The sequence below is a fragment of the Oncorhynchus mykiss genome, chromosome 16, assembly GCF_057628025.1.
Source record: "Oncorhynchus mykiss isolate SJ-2025 chromosome 16, ASM5762802v1, whole genome shotgun sequence".
NCBI lineage: Eukaryota > Metazoa > Chordata > Actinopteri > Salmoniformes > Salmonidae > Oncorhynchus > Oncorhynchus mykiss.
Genome location: NC_143037.1, coordinates 76,312,501 through 76,334,302, shown reverse-complemented (window position 1 = coordinate 76,334,302; position 21,802 = coordinate 76,312,501). Strand labels below are relative to the sequence as shown.

General features: G+C 43.1%; 2 protein-coding genes across 28 annotated transcripts in view; both read left to right on the top strand.

The window, feature by feature from the left end:
- LOC110492453 (dnaJ homolog subfamily C member 5) overlaps positions 1 to 1,935 on the top strand; it is a 30,432-nt gene extending 28,497 nt beyond the window's left edge. The window contains exon 5 of the mRNA XM_036947796.2: positions 923 to 1,935. Within this exon, the coding sequence (XP_036803691.1) occupies positions 923 to 1,026 (104 nt within the window). The 3' untranslated portion in view covers positions 1,027 to 1,935. The remainder of the gene's footprint in view (positions 1 to 922) is intronic.
- Positions 1,936 to 10,085: 8,150 nt separating this feature from the next.
- LOC110492451 (tumor protein D54) overlaps positions 10,086 to 21,802 on the top strand; it is a 38,479-nt gene continuing 26,762 nt past the window's right edge. For 7 of the 27 annotated variants that reach the window (XM_036947794.2, XM_036947791.2, XM_036947790.2 and 4 more), the window contains exons 1-3: positions 10,617 to 10,898; positions 20,784 to 20,986; positions 21,227 to 21,375. In XM_036947794.2, coding sequence (XP_036803689.1) covers positions 10,883 to 10,898; positions 20,784 to 20,986; positions 21,227 to 21,375 — 368 coding nt within the window. In that variant the 5' untranslated portion in view covers positions 10,617 to 10,882. Of the gene's footprint in view, positions 10,236 to 10,424; positions 10,899 to 20,783; positions 20,987 to 21,226; positions 21,376 to 21,802 lie in introns of those variants that run through there. The other 20 variants (XM_090204012.1, XM_090204014.1, XM_090204009.1 and 17 more) reach the window with 14 other exon arrangements.

Genomic DNA, 21,802 nt, shown 5'->3' with positions numbered 1-21,802 from the left:
AGATGAAACCAAAATTGAACTTTTTGGCAACAATGCAAAACGTTATGTTTGGCGTAAAAGCAACACAGCTGAACACACCATCCCCACTGTCAAACATGGTGGTGGCAGCATCATGGTTTGGGCCTGCTTTTCTTCAGCAGGGACAGGGAAGATGGTTAAAATTGATGGGAAGATGGATGGAGCCAAATACAGGACCATTCTGGAAGAAAACCTGATGGAGTCTGCAAAAGACCTGAGCCTGGGACGGAGATTGGTCTTCCAACAAGACAATGATCCAAAACATAAAGCAAAATCTACAATGGAATGGTTCAAAAATAAACATATCCAGGTGTTAGAATGGCCAAGTCAAAGTCCAGACCTGAATCCAATCGAGAATCTGTGGAAAGAACTGAAAACTGCTGTTCACAAATGCTCTCCATCCAACCTCACTGAGCAATAATTTTGCACGCCCAATTTTTCAGTTTTTGATTTGTTAAAAAAGTTTGAAATATCCAATAAATGTCGTTCCACTTCATGATTGTGTCCCACTTGTTGTTGATTCTTCACAAAAAAAATACAGTTTTATATCTTTATGTTTGAAGCCTGAAATGTGGCAAAAGGTCGCAAAGTTCAAGGAGGCCGAATACTTTCGCAAGGCACTATATATATATATATATATATATATAACACACAGGATCACATTTTTGACTGCACTAGGCCTTTAAGTGGAGTGGATTTTCACTTGGTTGAATGAAGGGAAGTGTGATAGAGGGCAGTCGATCCCAGGCAGGCAAGGAACTGTACTTTAGAACAGATTAACTCTGCTCCGTCCCCTACAACCTACGGGGGGGGGGGGGAGTCATTCAGTGACCGCTGCCTGCCTGTCACACGTACAGTTTATTTAGATTTGTAACGTGTGTGTGTTGTTCCCCCCCCCCCCCAGACGTTGGTGGTGATCCCATCATGGTGCAGCCGTCCGGAACAGAGTCCACCAGGCTGACGTCAGACAGCCACTCCAGCTACCGGACCGACACCGGATACAACTAAACACCCCCCCCCCCCCTAAACCCCACGCCCTTCAAGACTCGGTCCTGCCCGAGGAGAAGGTTTCTTTGGCTGCCACTTGAAATATTAGCCTGATATTATCATCAAAACCCCATTTCACTCTGACAAACACAAGCATAATTCCCACCATCACCTATATCCACCGGCCCCTCCGTCTCCTCCCCAGCCTCTCCGTCTCCTCCCCAGCCTCTCCGTCTCCTCCCCAGCCTCTCCGTCTCCTCCCCAGCCACCGGCCTCTCCATCTCCTCTATCCACCTACCTCTCTGTCTCCTCCCTAGCCACCAGCCTCTCTGTCTCCTCCCCAGCCTCTCTGTCTCCTCCCCAGCCTCTCTGTCTCCTCCCCAGCCTCTCTGTCTCCTCCCCAGCCTCTCTGTCTCCTCCCCAGCCTCTCTGTCTCCTCCTCAGCCTCTCTGTCTCCTCCCCAGCCTCTCTGTCTCCTCCCCAGCCTCTCTGTCTCCTCCCCAGCCTCTCTGTCTCCTCCCCAGCCTCTCTGTCTCCTCCCCAGCCTCTCTGTCTCCTCCCCAGCCTCTCTGTCTCCTCCCCAGCCTCTCTGTCTCCTCCCTGTCTCCTCCCCAGCCTCTCTGTCTCCTCCCCAGCCTCTCTGTCTCCTCCCCAGCCTCTCCGTCTCCTCCCCAGCCACCAGAGAGAAGGAGTCTTATGCCACCATGCTCTGATAGTATTTCCTGAGCTAGGACTTTAACTGGGTCATTCTCGGTGGGGTGGGGAGAGGAGTGTAGGGCGACCTGGACATGCATTAATGGACATGACGTCGGCTTCCGCATTGTGTGTGTGTGTGTATATACTGAACAAAAATATAAACGCAACATGATTTTTCAGAATAACAGTTCATATGAGGAAATCAGTGAATTGAAATAAATGAATTATGCCCTATTCTATGGATTTCACATGACTGGGAATACAGATATGCATCTATTGGTCACAGATACCTCAGGAGCTTGTCACAGTATTTCTCTACATTCAAATTGGCATCGATAAAATGCAATTGTGTTCGTTGTCCGTAAACTTATGCCTGCCCCATACCATAAACCCCACCGCCACCATAGGGCACTCTGTTCACAACGTTGGCATCAGCAAACCGCTCGCACACACGACGCCATACATGGGGTCTGCGCGTTTTAGAGTGGATTTGTATTGTTCCCCAGCACAAGGTACACCTGTGTAATGATCATGGTGTTTAATGAGCTTCTTGATATGCCACACCTGTCAGGTGGATGGATTATCTCGGCAAAGGAGAAATGCTCACTAACAGGGATGTAAACAAATTTGTGAACAAAATTTGAGAGAAATAAGCTTCTTTTTTTTGCGCATGGAAAATGTCTGGAATCTTCTATTTCAGCTCATGAAACATGGGACCAACATTTTACATGTTGCCTTTTTAAAAAAAAATTCTGTTAAGTATATATTGTACGAGTTTAGACTGTGTAGAGACCATAACTAACGATCGCATTTCGTTAACACTGGGGTCACCTGTCCATCAGTGGCTCGATCAACTTCACTTTTACATTTTTAGAGAAGTGGGCCTGATATTCTTCCTGAGTTCTGAGCCATGTTCTACCATTCAGTTCGGACCATGATTTGACCGCTGTAGATGTTTCGACACGGTGGCCCTCCTCGGGCAGCGACAAGGTATCTGTGTTGCGACTTGCCACGGTTCGTAGGTCCACAGCTGCCATGTCAACAGGTTATCTTATACGGAAACACACAAACGCTTCAAAAGAACGTTGATTAGTTTATCGTTGTGTACTGTAGACCGTGTGAACCATTGCTAACCATCCCTAACCATGTACTGATACAAGGCACATGGTATTCTGCTTATGGACTAAACACTTGCGCTGCTTACAGATCTTTGGTTATCCTTTGTTGCGTTTTTTCCCTAGGATTTTTGTTCGTAGTTTCCATAAGACTAGTGGAATATGAGAAGCATGTGACTGGATAGAAAGGGAGCAGGGGGACCACACTATGAAAGATGTGTGTGTTTTAATGAAGGTTAAACACTGATTACACCTAGACCTACCTAGACTGTTACCGTGGATACGGTATAGCAGGGTTCTGACACTGATTACACCTAGACCTACCTAGACTGTTACCGTGGATACGGTATAGCAGGGTTCTGACACTGATTACACCTAGACCTACCTAGACTGTTACCGTGGATACGGTATAGCAGGGTTCTGACACTGATTACACCTAGACCTACCTAAACTGTTACCGTGGATACGGTATCGCAGGGTTCTGACACTGATTACACCTAGACCTACCTAGACTGTTACCGTGGATACGGTATAGCAGGGTTCTGACACTGATTACACCTAGACCTACCTAAACTGTTACCGTGGATACGGTATAGCAGGGTTCTGACACTGATTACACCTAGACCTACCCAGACTGTTACCGTGGATACGGCATAGCAGGGTTCTGACACTGATTACACCTAGACCTACCTAAACTGTTACCGTGGATACGGTATAGCAGGGTTCTGACACTGATTACACCTAGACCTACCCAGACTGTTACCGTGGATACGGCATAGCAGGGTTCTGACACTGATTACACCTAGACCTACCTAGACTGTTACCGTTACCCTGCTAGACTGTTACGGTATAGCAGGGTTCCACCAACTTGCGGTTGACATGTGATCGTAATACAAATGTAACCAACGTTTGAAATAATTATGTTTTATAGTCAATTATTATATCTGTACAAGTAATTTGTAATTATGTTCCGGCACCCTGACCATTAGTTAAAAAAAAATAATAATCTGCCCGCGGTTGAATCTAGTTGATGCTCCCTGCTGTAGATAAAACACACGGTCTGAACCTGCGGTTGAATCTAGTTGATGCTCCCTGCTGTAGATAAAACACACCGTCTGAACCTTCGGTTGAATCTAGTTGATGCTCCCTGCTGTAGATAAAACACACCGTCTGAACCTGCGGTCGAATCTAGTTGATGCTCCCTGCTGTAGATAAAACACACCGTCTGAACCTTCGGTTGAATCTAGTTGATGCTCCCTGCTGTAGATAAAACACACCGTCTGAACCTGCGGTTGAATCTAGTTGATGCTCCCTGCTGTAGATAAAACACACCGTCTGAACCTGTGGTTGAATCTAGTTGATGCTCCCTGCTGTAGATAAAACACACGGTCTGAACCTGCGGTTGAATTTAGTTGATGCTCCCTGCTGTATAATGTCTTTAAGACAGAATGATTTCCATAAATTTTTAAAAGGAAAAAATATCTGTTTAATTCAGTGTCATCATGTGGATGCTTTCCCTCTTCCTCCACTTTCTCCTCTTCATCAACATCGTTCTCCTCTTGCTCTCTGTTGTGTTCTCTCAAATACTCCCTCTTTTCTCTCAATACTTTTACTACTGCTACTGCCCTCTATTTTCTCTACCCTCCTCTCTGTCCAATCCAGTCTTGTTTGTCCGTACTGAAACTTGACATTAATTTGAGCTCTGAAGGATTTACTAACATAATTGAACTTCGTCTCTTAGCAACTCTGTGTGTGCGTGCGTAATACTGCGTACACGAGTACGTGTGTATGAATGCAGTGTTAGTGGGTAAAAGTGCTCAGAACGTCTCCCTCTATATACCTATTACCACCAATCTATTCAACTCTTGGTTTTAGATTTGTCTTTGAGGAAGTAATGAGAAATGCATTGGTTTAGATTTTATTAAGTTGTGTATATTTGAGTTTTGGAAAAAAAAAAATGTAGATTTCTTTTCTCTTTTTTTTCCTCTCCAATAGATTGTTTTGTTTCTTATTTATGTTGTCGGAATAGAGAATAACATTCTATATATCTAAAGTGGTGGTTATGCCTGTTGGCTATATCTCTGTATTTAGTCTGACTGAAAATGAGAGTATGGCTGTATCTCCCTATGTAGGGCACACTTGACGTTTTTTAACCAGAGCCCTACTCATGGGACCTGGTCTAAAGTAATGCACTATATAGGGAATAGGGTTCTATAGAGTCCTGGTCTAAAGTAGTGCACTATATAGGGAATAGGGTTCTATAGAGTCCTGGTCTAAAGTAGTGCACTATATAGGGAATAGGGTTCTATAGGGTTCTGGTCTAAAATAGTGCACTATATAGGGAATAGGGTGCCATTTGGGATTCATCCTAAAAGACCAGTTTACTACAATGAAGCAGCAGCTGCATCATCAGGTTCTAGGTGTTCCAACACCCTCAGTAGTCACGCCGACTCGCTAGCCAATCATCTTTGAGCAGCATGTTGGTTGTATGTGTGATGTAATGCGTTGATGAATCTCATTTGTGTTTTTAGATGTTATATATATATATATTGTTGTTAGATTTTGTTTTACCTCATGTTAGCAGGCTGTGTTATACTCAAGACTTTTCAGTGTCAATCCAAAATTTGATCCACTTGTCATTTTGTCCTAACCTGAGTGCCAGTCTGTTTGTGCTATCGTACCAACTCCTTGTCACTCATTGGCACTCGGCTTGAAAAGGACATTTTAATGGGGTTGGCAAGAGCACAAACAGGTCTGGGACCAGCCTCCATTTTGTTGAGCTCCGGTGTAAGAAAGAGCAAAAATCCGTCCGAGAGCATCTTCCTTTATATTCCTTTTATTTTCTTTCTTAGAAGGTTCAATTATCAAGTCAAACATTTTTAATTGGTTGTAGTTAATTGGCCTGCCCCACTACTCACTCCATTTTGATTTGATTCTATTATCAGAATATCTGTTAACATGAAGACATTGACAAATGTAAATGCCATTTCTGTTACCCACAAATCCTTGCTGTGGTTTCTTTCTCTTTTGAGGTGTTGGAAATACATGCAACTTGTCGGAGAGAATGCGATGTGTATACAAAACTAAGTTCTACCGGATAAAGAAACAACATCGTGTTAAACTGTTTAAAACAACAACAAGAAATGTTAGTGCAAATATATAGTGGTAAGAATAATAAGGAAGCATTGTTTTATTTTGTATCTTTTTTTAAATAAATGAATATATATATATATATATAGCTTAAATGGTATGTAACTAGGTGTGTGGTCATTTGGATGAATGGTTGAGTTCTCCTGTAAATACAGTGGAAGTAAATAGAAGATAGGATGTATGGTCATCTACTGTCTGAAAGAGAAGACGGGTGTCATTTATCTGATGTGCTGTTGTAAAATAAATGTTTCTGATGCTTAAATAAGTCTCATTTGTGGCTCCTTTTTTTTTTTAGAAAGTAAATTATATGTCTACGCATTCTGTAATGTAAACTCAAAAACAACAAAAAAGAAACGTCCTCTCACTGTCAACTGCGGTTTTTTTTTCTCAGTAAACTTAACATGTGTAAATATTTGTATGAACATAACAAGATTCAACAACTGAGACATAAACTGAACAAGTTCCACAGACATGTGACTAACAGAAATTTAATCATGTGTCCCTGAACAAAGGGGGGGGGTTCAAAATTAAAAGTAACAGTCAGTATCTGGTGTGGCCACCAGCTGCATTAAGTACTGCAGTGCATCTCCTCCTCATGGACTGCACCAGATTTGCCAGTTCTTGCTGTGAGATGTTATCCCACTCTTCCACCAAGGCACCTGCATGTTCCCGGACATTTCTGGGGAGGAATGGCCTTAGCCCTCACCCTCCAATTCAACAGGTCCCAGACGTGCTCAATGGGATTGAGATCCGGGCTCTTCGCTGGCCATGGCAGAACACTGACATTCACACACAGAATGAGCAGTATGGCTGGTGGCATTGTCATGCTGGAGGGTCATGTCAGGATGAGCCTGCAGGAAGGGTACCACATGTGTGAGGAGGATGTCTTCCCTGTAACGCACAACGTTGAGATTGCCTGCAAAGACAACAAGCTCAGTCCGATGATGCTGTGACACACCGCCCCAGACCATGACTGACCCTCCACCTCCAAATCGATCTCGCTCCAGAGTACAGGCCCCAGTGTAACGCTCATTCCTTCGACGATAAACGCGAATCCGACCATCACCCCTGGTGAGACTAAACCGCAACTCGTCAGTGAAGAACACTTTTTTTCAGTCCTGTCTGGTCCAGCAATGGTGGATTTGTGCCCATAGGCAAAGTTGTTGCAAGTAGGGTCTGGTGAGGACCTGCCTTACAACACGCCTACAAGCCCTCAGTCCAGCCTATTGCGGACAGTCTGAGCACTGATGGAGGGACTGTGCATTCCTGGTGTAACTCGGGTAGTTGTTGCCATCCTGTACCTGTCCCGCGGGTGTGATGTTCGGATGTACCGATCCTGTGCAGGTGTTGTTACATGTGGTCTGCCACTGTGAGGACAATCAGCTGTCCGTCCTGTCTCCCTGCAGTGCTGTCTTAGGTGTCTCACAGTACGGACCTTGCGATTTATTGCCCTGGCCACATCTGCAGTCCTCATTCCTCCTTGCAGCATGCCCAAGGCACGTTCACGCAGATGAGCAGGGACCCTGGGCATCTTTCTTTTGGTGTTTTTCAGAGTCAGTAGAAATGCCTCATTAGTGTCCTACGTTTTCATAACTATGACCTTAATTGCCTACTCGTCTGTAAGCTGTTAGTGTCTTAGACACCTCCACATCGCTGATCCTCAACACTGGGGCCCCACAAGGGTGCGTGCTCAGCCCCCTCCTGTATTCCCTGTTCACCCATGACTGCGTGGCCATGCACACCTCCAACTCAATCCTCAAGTTTGCAGACGACACAACAGTAGTAAGCCTGATTACCAACAATGACGAGACGGCCTACAGGGAGGAGGTGAGTGCCCTGGCGGAGTAATGCCAGGAAAATAACCTCCCCCTCAATGTCAACAAAACGGAGCTGGTCGTGTACTTCAGGATACAGCAGCTGGAGCACCCCCCTATCCACATCAAAGGGACACTAGTAGAGAAGGTGGAAAGTGTTTAACTTCCTCGGCGTACATATCACAGACAAACTGAAAGTGATTGTTGGACTGTTTTTTTTGGGTCAATTATACATATGTAGTAACCGAATGGATATACATTTGTCTTATTTTATTGAGTTTGTCCATAAGGTCTATGTGTTGTCCATTTGCCATATATGATCATAGAAAGTTTGCTTCTGAACCGAAAAGTCAGTTGAACCATGTCCAAATGGCATAAGGCACCATGAGCTAAACCAGTTTGATGTAGTTCTAATGAAGGCCCCAATGAGCTAAACCAGTTTGATATAGTTATAATAAAGGCCCTATGAGCTAAACCAGTTTGATTAAAAAAACGCCCCATGAGCTAAACCATTTATCTAGCTCAATTCGAGATGTATTCAAATCTGTTTCCTCCTCTGCTGAAAGAACCATTTTCTAAAAGAACATTACATTTACCCATTAGCTCATCTTCTTTTAAACATGTTTTGGCTTCTTTAGTTCCTTACTGCATGTAATATCTTACTTTTGAATTCAAATATTTTCCAGTTACTTCCATGCTTTGGTTCTAAATCAGTTGAATTAAACGAGTCCCTGATTTAAGCTCTACGGATCATTTAGGAGTGAATGATTAAGTTTCCAGTATTGCCACTGGATCTTTCAGAGCTTTCAAACTTCAATGATATCATTTTTATGATCAGTCAAATAAACATGTTTAGAATTTACTTCTTGTACATTCTGTAATAGTGTGGGGGGGGGGGGGGGAGAATCTGTCTATCATTCACCTACCTGGTTGTATTCGTTTGTATTATAGAAACGCCATGCATCGACCACTGTCAGTTTGTATTATAGAAACGCCATGCATCGACCACTGTCAGTTTGTATTATAGAAACGCCATGCATCGACCACTGTCAGTTTGTATTATAGAAACGCCATGCATCGACCACTGTCAGTTTGTATTATAGAAACGCCATGCATCGACCGCTGTCAGTTTGTATTATAGAAACGCCATGCATCGACCACTGTCAGTTTGTATTATAGAAACGCCATGCATCGACCACTGTCAGTTTACTGCAAAATTAGGTGATGTCACTATTCTGAGATCTCTGAGCTATTCTAGGTGTAAATCTATCTAAAGAGTTATCGGGTGTTTCATTGAAGTCTCCAGCTTATTATAAGCTATGAATTTGTATACTTGTTTCGCAGCTCAGTCAGCTTATCAGCGAGATCCAAAAAAGAAAGTCCTATTTGAGGTGTGAGAATTGTACGCATACACATTGCATATAATAAAACAAGCAGTATCTAGTTTTGAGATCAATTTAACCAATCTTCCATCTTTGGACACACAAGACTGTGAAATATCACCTCTAAACGTATGAAGAAATATCCTAGTATTAGCTGAGTGGTTAGATCCATGACTACAATAAACAGTGACTTCCAAAAACTAGAATCTGGATCACAAGGAGTGTGTCTCCTGGAGTAGAATGACATTTTCAGTTGAGTGTTTACAAAATAAAGAATGGATTTTATTTTAATGATGTCTTGTAATCCCCTGGCATTTAGAGATACAACATTGAATGCATTTAATTCTAAATTTAAACATAATCTGACAATACATTATTTATTTTTTTTATAAGAAAACATATACAGTGCAGTGAATAACTGGTTAACTAGTTGAACTGGTAAGCTCGGTAGTGAATAACTGGTTAACTAGTTGAACTGGTAAGCTCGGTAGTAAATAACTGGTTAACTAGTTGAACTGGTAAGCTCGGTAGTGAATAACTGGTTAACTAGTTGAACTGGTAAGCTCCGTAGTGAATAACTGGTTAACTAGTTGAACTGGTAAGCTCGGTAGTGAATAACTGGTTAACTAGTTGAACTGGTAAACTCGATAGCTAGTAAGGAAACCTGAGTTTAGAGAAAGAACTGGACCGCCCTCAACCGAGGTAGTTCTGTTGTGATCAAAATGATGAACCTGTTTTCAGATTTACCTGGTGATATAAAACAGGCTGGATGTAATAATGACAATCAACTTATTACTCAATAATAACTTGGCTTAGAAAGAATTGTAGATACATGTCACTGTAGATACGGTATATACCTGAGCACACAGTATTTTCAAGTCTTTCAGAGCTCTCTCTCTCTCTCTCTCTCTCTCTCTCTCTCTGTCGGCTGTAAAATCGGGGCAGGAGAGACGCTTTGACAACGCCATCCACTGACGCCGGAAAAGGCACATGCTGGAAGTTCATCATCGAGCAAAAATGTATGAAAAAAAAAAAAGGCTATTTTTTAAATATTTTTTAAGTCTTAATTTAAGGTAAGACACAAGGTGTTTACTGTTAAGCTTAAAATAAGATAGCGAAGTAGAAATAGGCGGGGTTTGTGACTGGTATCTAACACTTTTCACGCCACTTTCGATACAGAAGTATTTTTTTCGTAGCAGGTTAGGAGACTGATGTTAAGGTTAGCGAAAATGCTCTCCTAACCTGTTAAAATCACGAAAATCACTTCTCATCGAAGTGGCGTGAAAAGAGTGTGTCCATTTATTGGTGTGAGTAGGTAGTATTTAGGGTGTATTCATTACGCCGATTCTACAGAAACCGTTTCCTCTAAACGGAAAAAAACGGTTTGCAACGAAAATAAGAGTTTCTATTGGACACATTCAGATAGATCCCGTTCTTATTACAGCGGTCGGCAGTAGGGCCCGTCCCCGTTTGGTTCTTAAACGGTAAACGGTTTCCGGTGCGAGACGTAATGAATACACCCCTTGTTCGTGGACGTCTCCCTCGACGTGTTTTGTTATTGTGGAATCCTGTCAAACACACGGAGAGGCTCAAAGGTTTCAATTGATTGAGTGGACGGCGCTGTGCTAGCCACCTTTAAAAATATATATAATCTAACTTACATATTTATTTTTGTGTGTTGCTATAAAGCTCCCCAAAAAACTCCGCTCAATTCGACGCCATGGACGTTGGTCAAGGTAACGTTTATTACTGACGTGTAATTGTTGTTGAATATGAGACATGTTTGGCCTAACGTTGGTTGATTTTGGGGGGGAAATGAATACATATTATGTGTTTGTGATGGTGCACACTGTAGCTATGAAATGCAACTTGGGGCCCGACGCAGCAACACAGCCGTTCTGGAAAATGGGGGACCGGAGAGAGCCGTGTTACTATGATGACATTTCTTTTGTTGAAACCTTTTCAATTAACTTGGTTTACTCCTTTTTTAGATCTTTTTTTTTCCGTTTTTAAAAATATTTTTTATCTTACAAAAAAATAAATTAACGATATTTGTGCTTTTTAATAGCGTATATATATTATTTTGTATACAAAGGCTACTTTGCTAGTTAGCTAGTACGCTATTTAGCTCTCGCAAGCTAACGTTAGCTGGTAAAGCACAGTGCTACTTGGAATCCTTGGGACGTCCCCACAATAACAACTAGTCCAGGGGTGTCAATCTCATTCCATGGAGGGCCCTGTGTAGTAGGCACGTTCTCTCCCTTTTCAATTAAGACCTAGACAACCAGATGAGGGGACTTCTTTTAATTAGTGACCTTTTTTTAAATGAATTAATCAAGTACAAGGGATGACCGAAAACCCGCAGACACGTGGACCCTCGGTGGAATGAGTTTGCCCTTCCCCTATTACCGTTTGTGTTAACCATTTTAGACATGTAAAACTTCAAGCGAAGTAACGTTAACACCCGTTGGGACGTCCCAATGAGCCAAGGTTGCAGGGACCAGCCAATAACTCACCCAGGTAGTTTATTCGTCTGCCAGCTCAAGTTTAGTTGACAGTGACACATCTACTAGTGATTGGCAGTCCGCGGACGATAAGTTATTTTTAAACAACTATTTTTACTGACTCGATTTGTTTTTCTTTACTATATTTATGAAATTCACTGAGGAGAATGGTCCTCCCATTCCTCCACTCACATTAACCTATTAAAAACAGTACTGGACCAACTAGTTATTTTTTAAATTTAACTAGGCAAGTCAGTTAAGAACCAATTCTGATTTACAATGACGGCCTACCGGGGAACAGTGGGTTAACTTCCGTGATCAGGAGAAGAACGACAGATTATTTTTTTTAAAACCTCGTCAGCTCGGGGATTCAATCCACCAACCTTTCGGTTACTGGACCAACGCGCTAACCACTAGGCTACCTGCTGACCCATAGGCTATAGGCCCAATACATTATCACTGCATGTTGGCTATGCTTGAATTGCCCTGCCAATGCTATTCTTCTCAGACCATTTAGAAATGAGGCACAGCTGAGTTATCAAAATGTGGCTTTTTAAAAATGTTTACTGGACTGATGACCTGCACCTGATGGTCAGGCTTTATCAGAGGCAGTAGCGGAGAGGCTGTTCCGTTCTCCCTCCCCTCCGCTGACAAAAGGAAACGATGTCTTCCAGTTGATGGTGAAACTCAAGTCGCACTGCATTGTTTTCTGCCTGATGCACCAATTCATGTGGTTAATTGGAGACACACTGCTGATAATAATAACAATGCAAGCTAATCCGAAAACACTTTGCTATCTATATATATATATATATATATATATATATATATATTACTCATTCATTGCAGCTGCAGTGCTGTTTGTAGCACACTTTATGGCTTAGAAAAGTGTTTTCTAATGTGTTGACAGTTCTGAGTAACAACTCAAACATCAACATACTCAAATTCAGCAGCTTTCTTTGCTTTGTTTGTTGATTTTTGAAATCTCACAGTATCAACTTTTCTGTGTGCTCTTCTTTTTTTACAGTCCTAGGTAACTCTGCAGACACTGTGATCTGAGCTATCTGATTGGCCTTGTGGTAGGCTTGTAGGTGCACTTGATTTGCTCTCTGGACCTGCCATGTAGGCAGAGTTCTACCATCAGACACATGAAATTTGTTCAAAATGGGAACACTTTGCCTTCCCGGCGCTAGGGCTGCTGAATCAAGTGCACCCACCACCAACAGCACAAAAATAGGAATGCAAGGCTTATCATTGTTTATAGAAATGTTTGGTGATCGACTAGGAATGCCTTGGGAGGTCGACCGCGATCGGCTTGTTGGTGACCACGGAGTTAGTTTAATGGCTGTGATGTGAGAACTGAGGATGGATCAACAACATTGTAGTTACTCCACAATACGAACCTAATTAACAGAGTGAAAAGAAGGAAGCCTGTACAGAATAAAAATATTCCAAAACATGCATCCTGTTTGCAACAAGTCACTAAAGTAAAACTGCCAAAAAAATTGACTAAGTAATTAACTTTTTCTCCTGAACACAAAGTGTTATGTTTGGGTCAAATCCAATACAACACATTACTGAGTACCACTCTCCATATGTTCAAGCATAGTGGTGGCTGCAGCATGTTATGGCTATGCTTGTAATTGTTAAGGACTGGGGAGTTTATGGATACAAAAAAAATGTAATGAAGCTAACCACAGGCAAAATCCTAGAGGAAAACCGTGTTGTCTGCTTTCCCCCAGACTCTGGGAGACAAATTGACCTTTCAGCAGGAAAATAACCTAAAACAGAAGACCAAATATACACTGGAGTTGGTTACCAAGACAACGTTGAGTGTTCCCGAGTGGCCTAGTTATAGTTTCAGACTTAAATTGGCTTGAAAAGCTATGACAAGACTTGGAAAATGGCTGTCTAGCAATGATCAACATCTTTTTGACAGAGCTTGAAGAATAAAAAAAAGAGTAATGTGCAAATATTGTACAATCCCAGTGTGCAACTCTCTTACAGACAGAAGGACTCCGTTGTAATCGCTGCCTAAGGGCGTTCTAACAACATGTATTGACTCAGGGGTGGGAAATGCTTATGTAAATTAGATTTCTGTATTTCATTTAAAAAAATGTTGCTGCAATTTCTAACGTGTGTGTGTGTGTGTGTGTGTGTGGCAACAACAAAAACATATGTTAATCCATTTAGAATTTGGGCTGTCACAAAATGTGGAGTAAGTCCATGGGCAGGAATACGTTCTGAAAGCACTGTAGCTAGCTACCTGAGAAATGTGCTGTAAATTCTAGCAGCTACCGTCATTATGAATATATATGATGTAATCATCGTGCCGGCTAATCAAGCTGCCAACTGAGCTCAACCTGCCGAAGACAGACAAACGATAAATAACTAGGACCGGACGCCATATTGCTGTTCTTCAGCCTCTTCTCGCCCTGGATACTGTAGCTACTCGTTACGGTTGATAGGACGTGATTCGGGTCACATGCGTTCATCCTCAAACGTGCTACAATGTGGCATCGAGTCAAGTGGGGAGGGGAGGCAGGTAGCCTAGTGGTTAGAGAGCGTTGGGCCAGTAACCGAAAGGTTGCTAGATCAAATCCCCCGAGCTGACAAGGTAAAAATCTGTCATTCTTCCACTGAACAAGGCTGTTAACCCACTGTTCCCTGGTAGGCTGTCATTTGTAAATAAGTATTTGTTCTTTAACTGACTTGCCTAGTTAAATAAAAAGTGGGCTTGGTCTCAAATGTCTAGACTACAGACATCTCATTCCTGAATCACCGTACTCGTTAGTCTGAAACTATAACTAGGCCACTCGGGAACACTCAACGTTGTCTTGGTAACAGAACAATATTCTGCTTTTTGGAGTCACGCAATGATATGGTCCTCCTACTACGACGCGGGGAAACCATGCAGTTTATTAGGCTACAGATTATTTTTTTTTGCCTCCCTACGGTCTGTGAACGGACCCAAGGTCTACTGTCACTCGGGAGCCAGTGTCCGAGACATCGACTCCCTCCTGCCCGTGGTTCTGGCCCTACGGTCTGTGAACGGACCCAAGGTCCACTGTCACTCGGGAGCCAGTGTCCGAGACATCGACTCCCTCCTGCCCGTGGTTCTGGCCCTACGGTCTGTGAACGGACCCAAGGTCCACTGTCACTCGGGAGCCAGTGTCCGAGACATCGACTCCCTCCTGCCCGTGGTTCTGGCCCTACGGTCTGTGAACGGACCCAAGGTCCACTGTCACTCGGGAGCCAGTGTCCGAGACATCGACTCCCTCCTGCCCGTGGTTCTGGCCCTACGGTCTGTGAACGGACCCAAGGTCCACTGTCACTCGGGAGCCAGTGTCCGAGACATCGACTCCCTCCTGCCCGTGGTTCTGGCCCTACGGTCTGTGAACGGACCCAAGGTCCACTGTCACTCGGGAGCCAGTGTCCGAGACATCGACTCCCTCCTGCCCGTGGTTCTGGCCCTACGGTCTGTGATATTGACACCATCGCCACACACAACCTTTGCTTTAGGTGATCAGAGGGAGGACTACAAAATGTTTTTTTTAAAGACCCTCGCTAGCGCAGCGAAGATAATTACTTTTTATATTTCTTAATTCTGTTCTGTTACTTTTAGATATGTGGGAATTGTTAGATATTACTGCACTGTTGGAGCTAGGAACACCAGCTTTTAGTTAGATATTACTGCACTGTTGGAGCTGGGAACACAAGCATTTAGTTAGATATTACTGCACTGTTGGAGCTAGGAACACCAGCATTTAGTTAGGTATTACTGCACTGTTGGAGCTAGGAACACCAGCTTTTAGTTAGATATTACTGCACTGTTGGAGCTGGGAACACAAGCATTTAGTTAGATATTACTGCACTGTTGGAGCTAGGAACACCAGCATTTAGCTAGGTATTACTGCACTGTTGGAGCTAGGAACACCAGCATTTAGTTAGGTATTACTGCACTGTTGGAGCTAGGAACATTTAGTTAGATATTACTGCACTGTTGGAGCTAGGAACATTTAGTTAGATATTACTGCACTGTTGGAGCTAGGAACACAAGCATTTAGTTAGATATTACTGCACTGTTGGAGCTAGGAACATTTAGTTAGATATTACTGCACTGTTGGAGCTAGGAACATTTAGTTAGATATTACTGCACTGTTGGAGCTAGGAACACAAGCATTTAGTTAGATATTACTGCACTGTTGGAGCTAGAAACACAAGCATTTAGTTAGATATTACTGCACTGTTGGAGCTAGGAACACAAGCATTTAGTTAGATATTACTGCACTGTTGGAGCTAGGAACATTTAGTTAGATATTACTGCACTGTTGGAGCTAGGAACATTTAGTTAGATATTACTGCACTGTTGGAGCTAGGAACACCCACATTTAGTTAGATATTACCGCACTGTTGGAGCTAGGAACATTTAGTTAGATATTACTGCACTGTTGGAGCTAGGAACACCCACATTTAGTTAGATATTACTGCACTGTTGGAGCTAGCAACATTTAGTTAGATATTACTGCACTGTTGGAGCTAGCAACATTTAGTTAGATATTACTGCACTGTTGGAGCTAGCAACACAAGCATTTAGTTAGATATTACTGCACTGTTGGAGCTAGGAACACAAGCATTTAGTTAGATATTACTGCACTGTTGGAGCTAGAAACACAAGCATTTAGTTAGATATTACTGCACTGTTGGAGCTAGGAACACCAGCATTTAGTTAGATATTACTGCACTGTTGGAGCTAGGAACACAAGCATCTAGTTAGATATTACTGCACTGTTGGAGCTAGGAACACAAGCATTTAGTTAGATATTACTGCACTGTTGGAGCTAGAAACACAAGCATTTAGTTAGATATTACTGCACTGTTGGAGCTAGAAACACAAGCATTTAGCTAGATATTACTGCACTGTTGGAGCTAGGAACACAAGCATTTAGTTAGATATTACTGCACTGTTGGAGCTAGGAACACCAGCATTTAGTTAGATATTACTGCACTGTTGGAGCTAGGAACACAAGCATTTAGCTAGATATTACTGCACTGTTGGAGCTAGGAACATTTAGTTAGATATTACTGCACTGTTGGAGCTAGGAACACAAGCATTTAGTTAGATATTACTGCACTGTTGGAGCTAGGAACACAAGCATTTAGTTAGATACTACTGCACTGTTGGAGCTAGGAACATTTAGTTAGATATTACTGCACTGTTGGAGCTAGGAACATTTAGTTAGATATTACTGCACTGTTGGAGCTAGGAACATTTAGTTAGATATTACTGCACTGTTGGAGCTAGGAACACCAGCATTTAGTTAGATATTACTGCACTGTTGGAGCTAGGAACACCAGCATTTAGTTAGATATTACTGCACTGTTGGAGCTAGGAACACAAGCATTTAGTTAGATATTACTGCACTGTTGGAGCCAGGAACACCAGCATTTCCCTACACCCGCAATAACATCTGCTGAATATGTGTATGTGACCAATACAATTTGATTAAATTTTGAATTACCTCTGAGCCCCACCCCTCCCTTGAAATCGAAGAGTTTCGGGAACATTTCAACCGCCTCGTTGCCCTAAACGAATGAAGAAACGATGTGTCGACAGTAATGTCTGCTTTTGTGGCACATTTTTAAAAGAGACGGGCTTCACCCTGACCGCAGGGGTTCCAGGATTATATCTAGCAACATTGCAAACTGTTTGACTGACAATCCAATATGGAGGGTGTTAGGAGATAGATGGGAGGGGTTGAATGGAGCTGAAGGGACTGGATGGTGTTAAGAGAGATGGGAGGGGTTGAATGGAGCTGAAGGGACTGGATGGTGTTGAGAGAGAGAGAGATGGGAGGGGTTGAATGGAGCTGAAGGGACTGGATGGTGTTAAGAGAGAGATGGGAGGGGTTGAATGGAGCTGAAGGGACTGGATGGTGTTAAGAGAGAGATGGGAGGGGTTGAATGGAGCTGAAGGGACTGGATGGTGTTAAGAGAGAGATGGGAGGGGTTGAATGGAGCTGAAGGGACTGGATGGTGTTGAGAGAGAGAGAGATGGGAGGGGTTGAATGGAGCTGAAGGGACTGGATGGTGTTAAGAGAGATATATGGGAGGGGTTGAATGGAGCTGAAGGGTGGGACTAACAAGATAACAAATGTAAAAACATACCGGGTCTGTAAAATATGTATTTTTTTTTTAATGCTTTCTTCCCCGCCTCCTAATTTAAATAAATCTGTCCCCTCTCTCATTAACACCACCACTGTCCCCTCTCTCTCTCTCTCTCTCTCATCATTAACACCACCACTGTCCTCTCTCTCTCTCTCTCATCATTAACACCACCACTGTCCCCTCTCTCTCTCTCATCATTAACACCACCACTGTCCCCTCTCTCTCTCTCATCATTAACACCACCACTGTCCCCTCTCTCTCTCATCATTAACACCACCACTGTCCCCTCTCTCTCTCTCTCATCATTAACACCACCACTGTCCCCTCTCTCTCTCTCTCATCATTAACACCACTGTCCCCTCTCTCTCTCTCTCATCATTAACACCACCACTGTCCCCTCTCTCTCTCTCATCATTAACACCACCACTGTCCCCTCTCTCTCTCTCATCATTAACACCACCACTGTTAGTAAATGAACATGGGTTTTTCTATCCCACTGATTCTGTACTCTTGTCTTCACACAGATGACTTGGTGAATAGTTTTTAATGACCTATGTCAAGATTACTTTAGAATATCCATAATACATTGTCTACCTGTACCTGATTTTTATTTTAAATGACCACACTCGCTCTTTAAAAATGTTTTTTTTACTTAGACTAAATGACAGTGACATGCTCGCATCCCCCATCTCTGCCAATAGTTTTTACGATTCTTTACAGGAAATATAGAAAATATTAGATCCCAAAATTGACAGTAGTTGGCTCCATTACCAGCATTTCTGGTCAGGAGGGGCTTGAGGCAACTACTTTGTGACAGTTTGCGGCTTCCTTTTTGCACATTGGAGCAAATATCCTTTCGAGTCCCTCCTTGATATGTTTCCTCACATGAAGACCTTCTCCTGCCCCTTGGGCGTGGTCCCTACTTGACTGCTGTCGGGCCCTAACATTCTGTCTATTGTAAATAGTTCCCTGTTGGCCCTAACATTCTGTCTATTGTAAGTAGTTCCCTGTTGGCCCTAACATTCTGTCTATTGTAAGTAGTTCCCTGTCGGCCCTAACATTCTGTCTATTGTAAATAGTTCCCTGTTGGCCCCAACATTCTGTCTATTGTAAATAGTTCCCTGTTGGCCCTAACATTCTGTCTATTGTAAATAGTTCCCTGTTGGCCCTAACATTCTGTCTATTGTAAATAGTTCCCTGTCGGCCCTAACATTCTGTCTATTGTAAATAGTTCCCTGTTGGCCCCAACATTCTGTCTATTGTAAATAGTTCCCTGTTGGCCCCAACATTCTGTCTATTGTAAATAGTTCCCTGTTGGCCCTAACATTCTGTCTATTGTAAGTAGTTCCCTGTCGGCCCTAACATTCTGTCTATTGTAAATAGTTCCCTGTTGGCCCTAACATTCTGTCTATTGTAAATAGTTCCCTGTTGGCCCCAACATTCTGTCTATTGTAAATAGTTCCCTGTTGGCCCTAACATTCTGTCTATTGTAAATAGTTCCCTGTTGGCCCTAACATTCTGTCTATTGTAAATAGTTCCCTGTCGGCCCTAACATTCTGTCTATTGTAAATAGTTCCCTGTTGGCCCCAACATTCTGTCTATTGTAAATAGTTCCCTGTTGGCCCTAACATTCTGTCTATTGTAAATAGTTCCCTGTTGGCCCTAACATTCTGTCTATTGTAAGTAGTTCCCTGTCGGCCCTAACATTCTGTCTATTGTAAATAGTTCCCTGTTGGCCCTAACATTCTGTCTATTGTAAATAGTTCCCTGTTGGCCCCAACATTCTGTCTATTGTAAATAGTTCCCTGTTGGCTCTAACATTCTGTCTCTGTTCCAACCTCTCATTTTATAAAGCCCGATCTAGACCACTCCTGACTAAATAATTATAGACCTTTCTCTATCTATTTATATAAAAAATATCTAAGATTTTGGAAAAAGTTGTTTTCAAGCAATTTGAGTATGAACAACTTATTTGGAAACTTCCAGTCGGGCTTCTGACCACTTCACAGCACGAAAACGACCTTATTGAAAATCCGTAACGACCTTCTGTTGGCTGACGGTGAATACTCTATCCTAGTTCATTTGGATTTCAGTTCTGTGTTTGATACTCGGGATCATAGCATCCTTGTTGACTGGCTGGAGAGGTGGGTGAGAGTCTCCGGCGTTGCCCTCGACTGGTTCAGGTCATATCTTTTGTGGCAGACGTTTCTCAGTGAGAATGGGTGTTTCCGTATCGTCCCCGGCACCTATTCACTATGGTGTCCCCTCGGGTCAATTCTGAGACCAATTCTCCCTTCCCCCCCCCCCCAAGTATATCCTCCCCCTTGGTGACATCATTTGCAATCATAGCTTTCAGTTTCGCTGCTGTGCAGATGAGACACAGCTCTATTGACAAAGACCCAGTGACCACGCTAGTGTAGTGACCCTTCACCAGTGTCTTGCTGACCTCAAATGTTGAATGTCTTACAATTTCAGCTCAATGATATAAAATCTGAGGTGGTCCTATTTGACAGCCCGACGTGCTAGAACTCAGATTGTAAATAACCTTTGTCATTTGTCCACAAATCTCCCTACGAGCCAGAATGCAGCCAGAGATTCTCTGGCAGGGCACTGTTGACCATTCCAAGGTCTTTAGGTTGACAGCGAAAGGAGACTGGGCATTGGGACCCCTGGACTTAGTAGGAGTGGTCTGCCAGAGGAGATCAGCGCTGATCATTGCTGAAAAGACACTTAAAAAAAAATTGTTTGAAAATTATGAAGATGCTTTTCATGTCTGATTTTAATTAGCTATCCTTTTGTTTACCTGTTTTTGTTAGCACTTGTATTTGATGTGAAGCACTTTTGTTACTTGTATTGTAAAGCGCTGTACCAATAAAGTTATTATTATTACTTTAGATGACACTAACACATCAATTCAAGGCCTTCTACTCTCTCTCTCTCTCAACTCAGCATGCCCCCCTGCCCCCACTCTCTCTCTTGACCCAGACATCAACCTGAACTCTCCCAACAAGGGCCTGGGCCCTGCAGGAGGAGCAGACCCTCTGACTGATGTCCCCGTGGAGGGCGGAGCCGTGGGGGTATCCTCCATCAACACGTTACCCCCGGGGCTCACAGAGGAGGAGGCTGAGGAGATCCGCTCTGAGCTAGTCAAGGTAGGGTTCTGTCTGCCGGTGTCTGTCGGCTGGAATCAATGTAGGCCTCGTAGGGTCAGAGGTCGTCGTGTTTATTGTCCCTGTGCTCTAATCTGATCACAACCCTTTTTGACTTGAGTTTGATTTACTAATAATCCCACAAACATTTGAGTGGAACTTTTTTTTGTTTCAGACAATGGTAATGTTCATAACTAGGTTTGGCCCAGCCAGTGGTTGACCGCTCTGCTGTGTTGCTGTCAGGTGGAAGAGGAGATCAGCACCCTGAGACAGGTGCTCCTGGCCAAAGAGAAGCATTCTGCTGATCTGAAGAGGAAGCTGGGGCTGAGCCCCCTCAACGAGCTCAAACAGAACCTCACCAAGGGATGGCAGGATGTCCAGACCTCTAATGCGTAAGTAGAAGATCCTTTAAAAAATTGAGACTTAAATTTTAAAAAATGTATCTGTAATATTCTTCTTAGGTTGTTAAAATAACATCAATTTATCGCTTGCAGTAACGTCAGCCAATCGATTGTTCTAGCCGCTCTCTGCTGTTCCCTTCTATCCTTCTGGCCTGGTCAGGGCTTTTAGTGTAGACCGGAGTGGCCCTGTGAGTGCGGGGTCCACAGCTGTTAGTACACTGAAGTGAACATCAAGGCAGATGTGCTCCGTAGGCTTTTACAATCACGTCCGTCTACTTCGACCTCTGACCCTACTCAAATATTCATTTTGCCGTTTATGATGACTCGTGCTGTAACTCTCTGTAATTTCAACGTTCGAACGGGGCCGTTCGTTGCGTCTATATAAGTAGCATGATTCAACTCCAATCAAAATGTTATT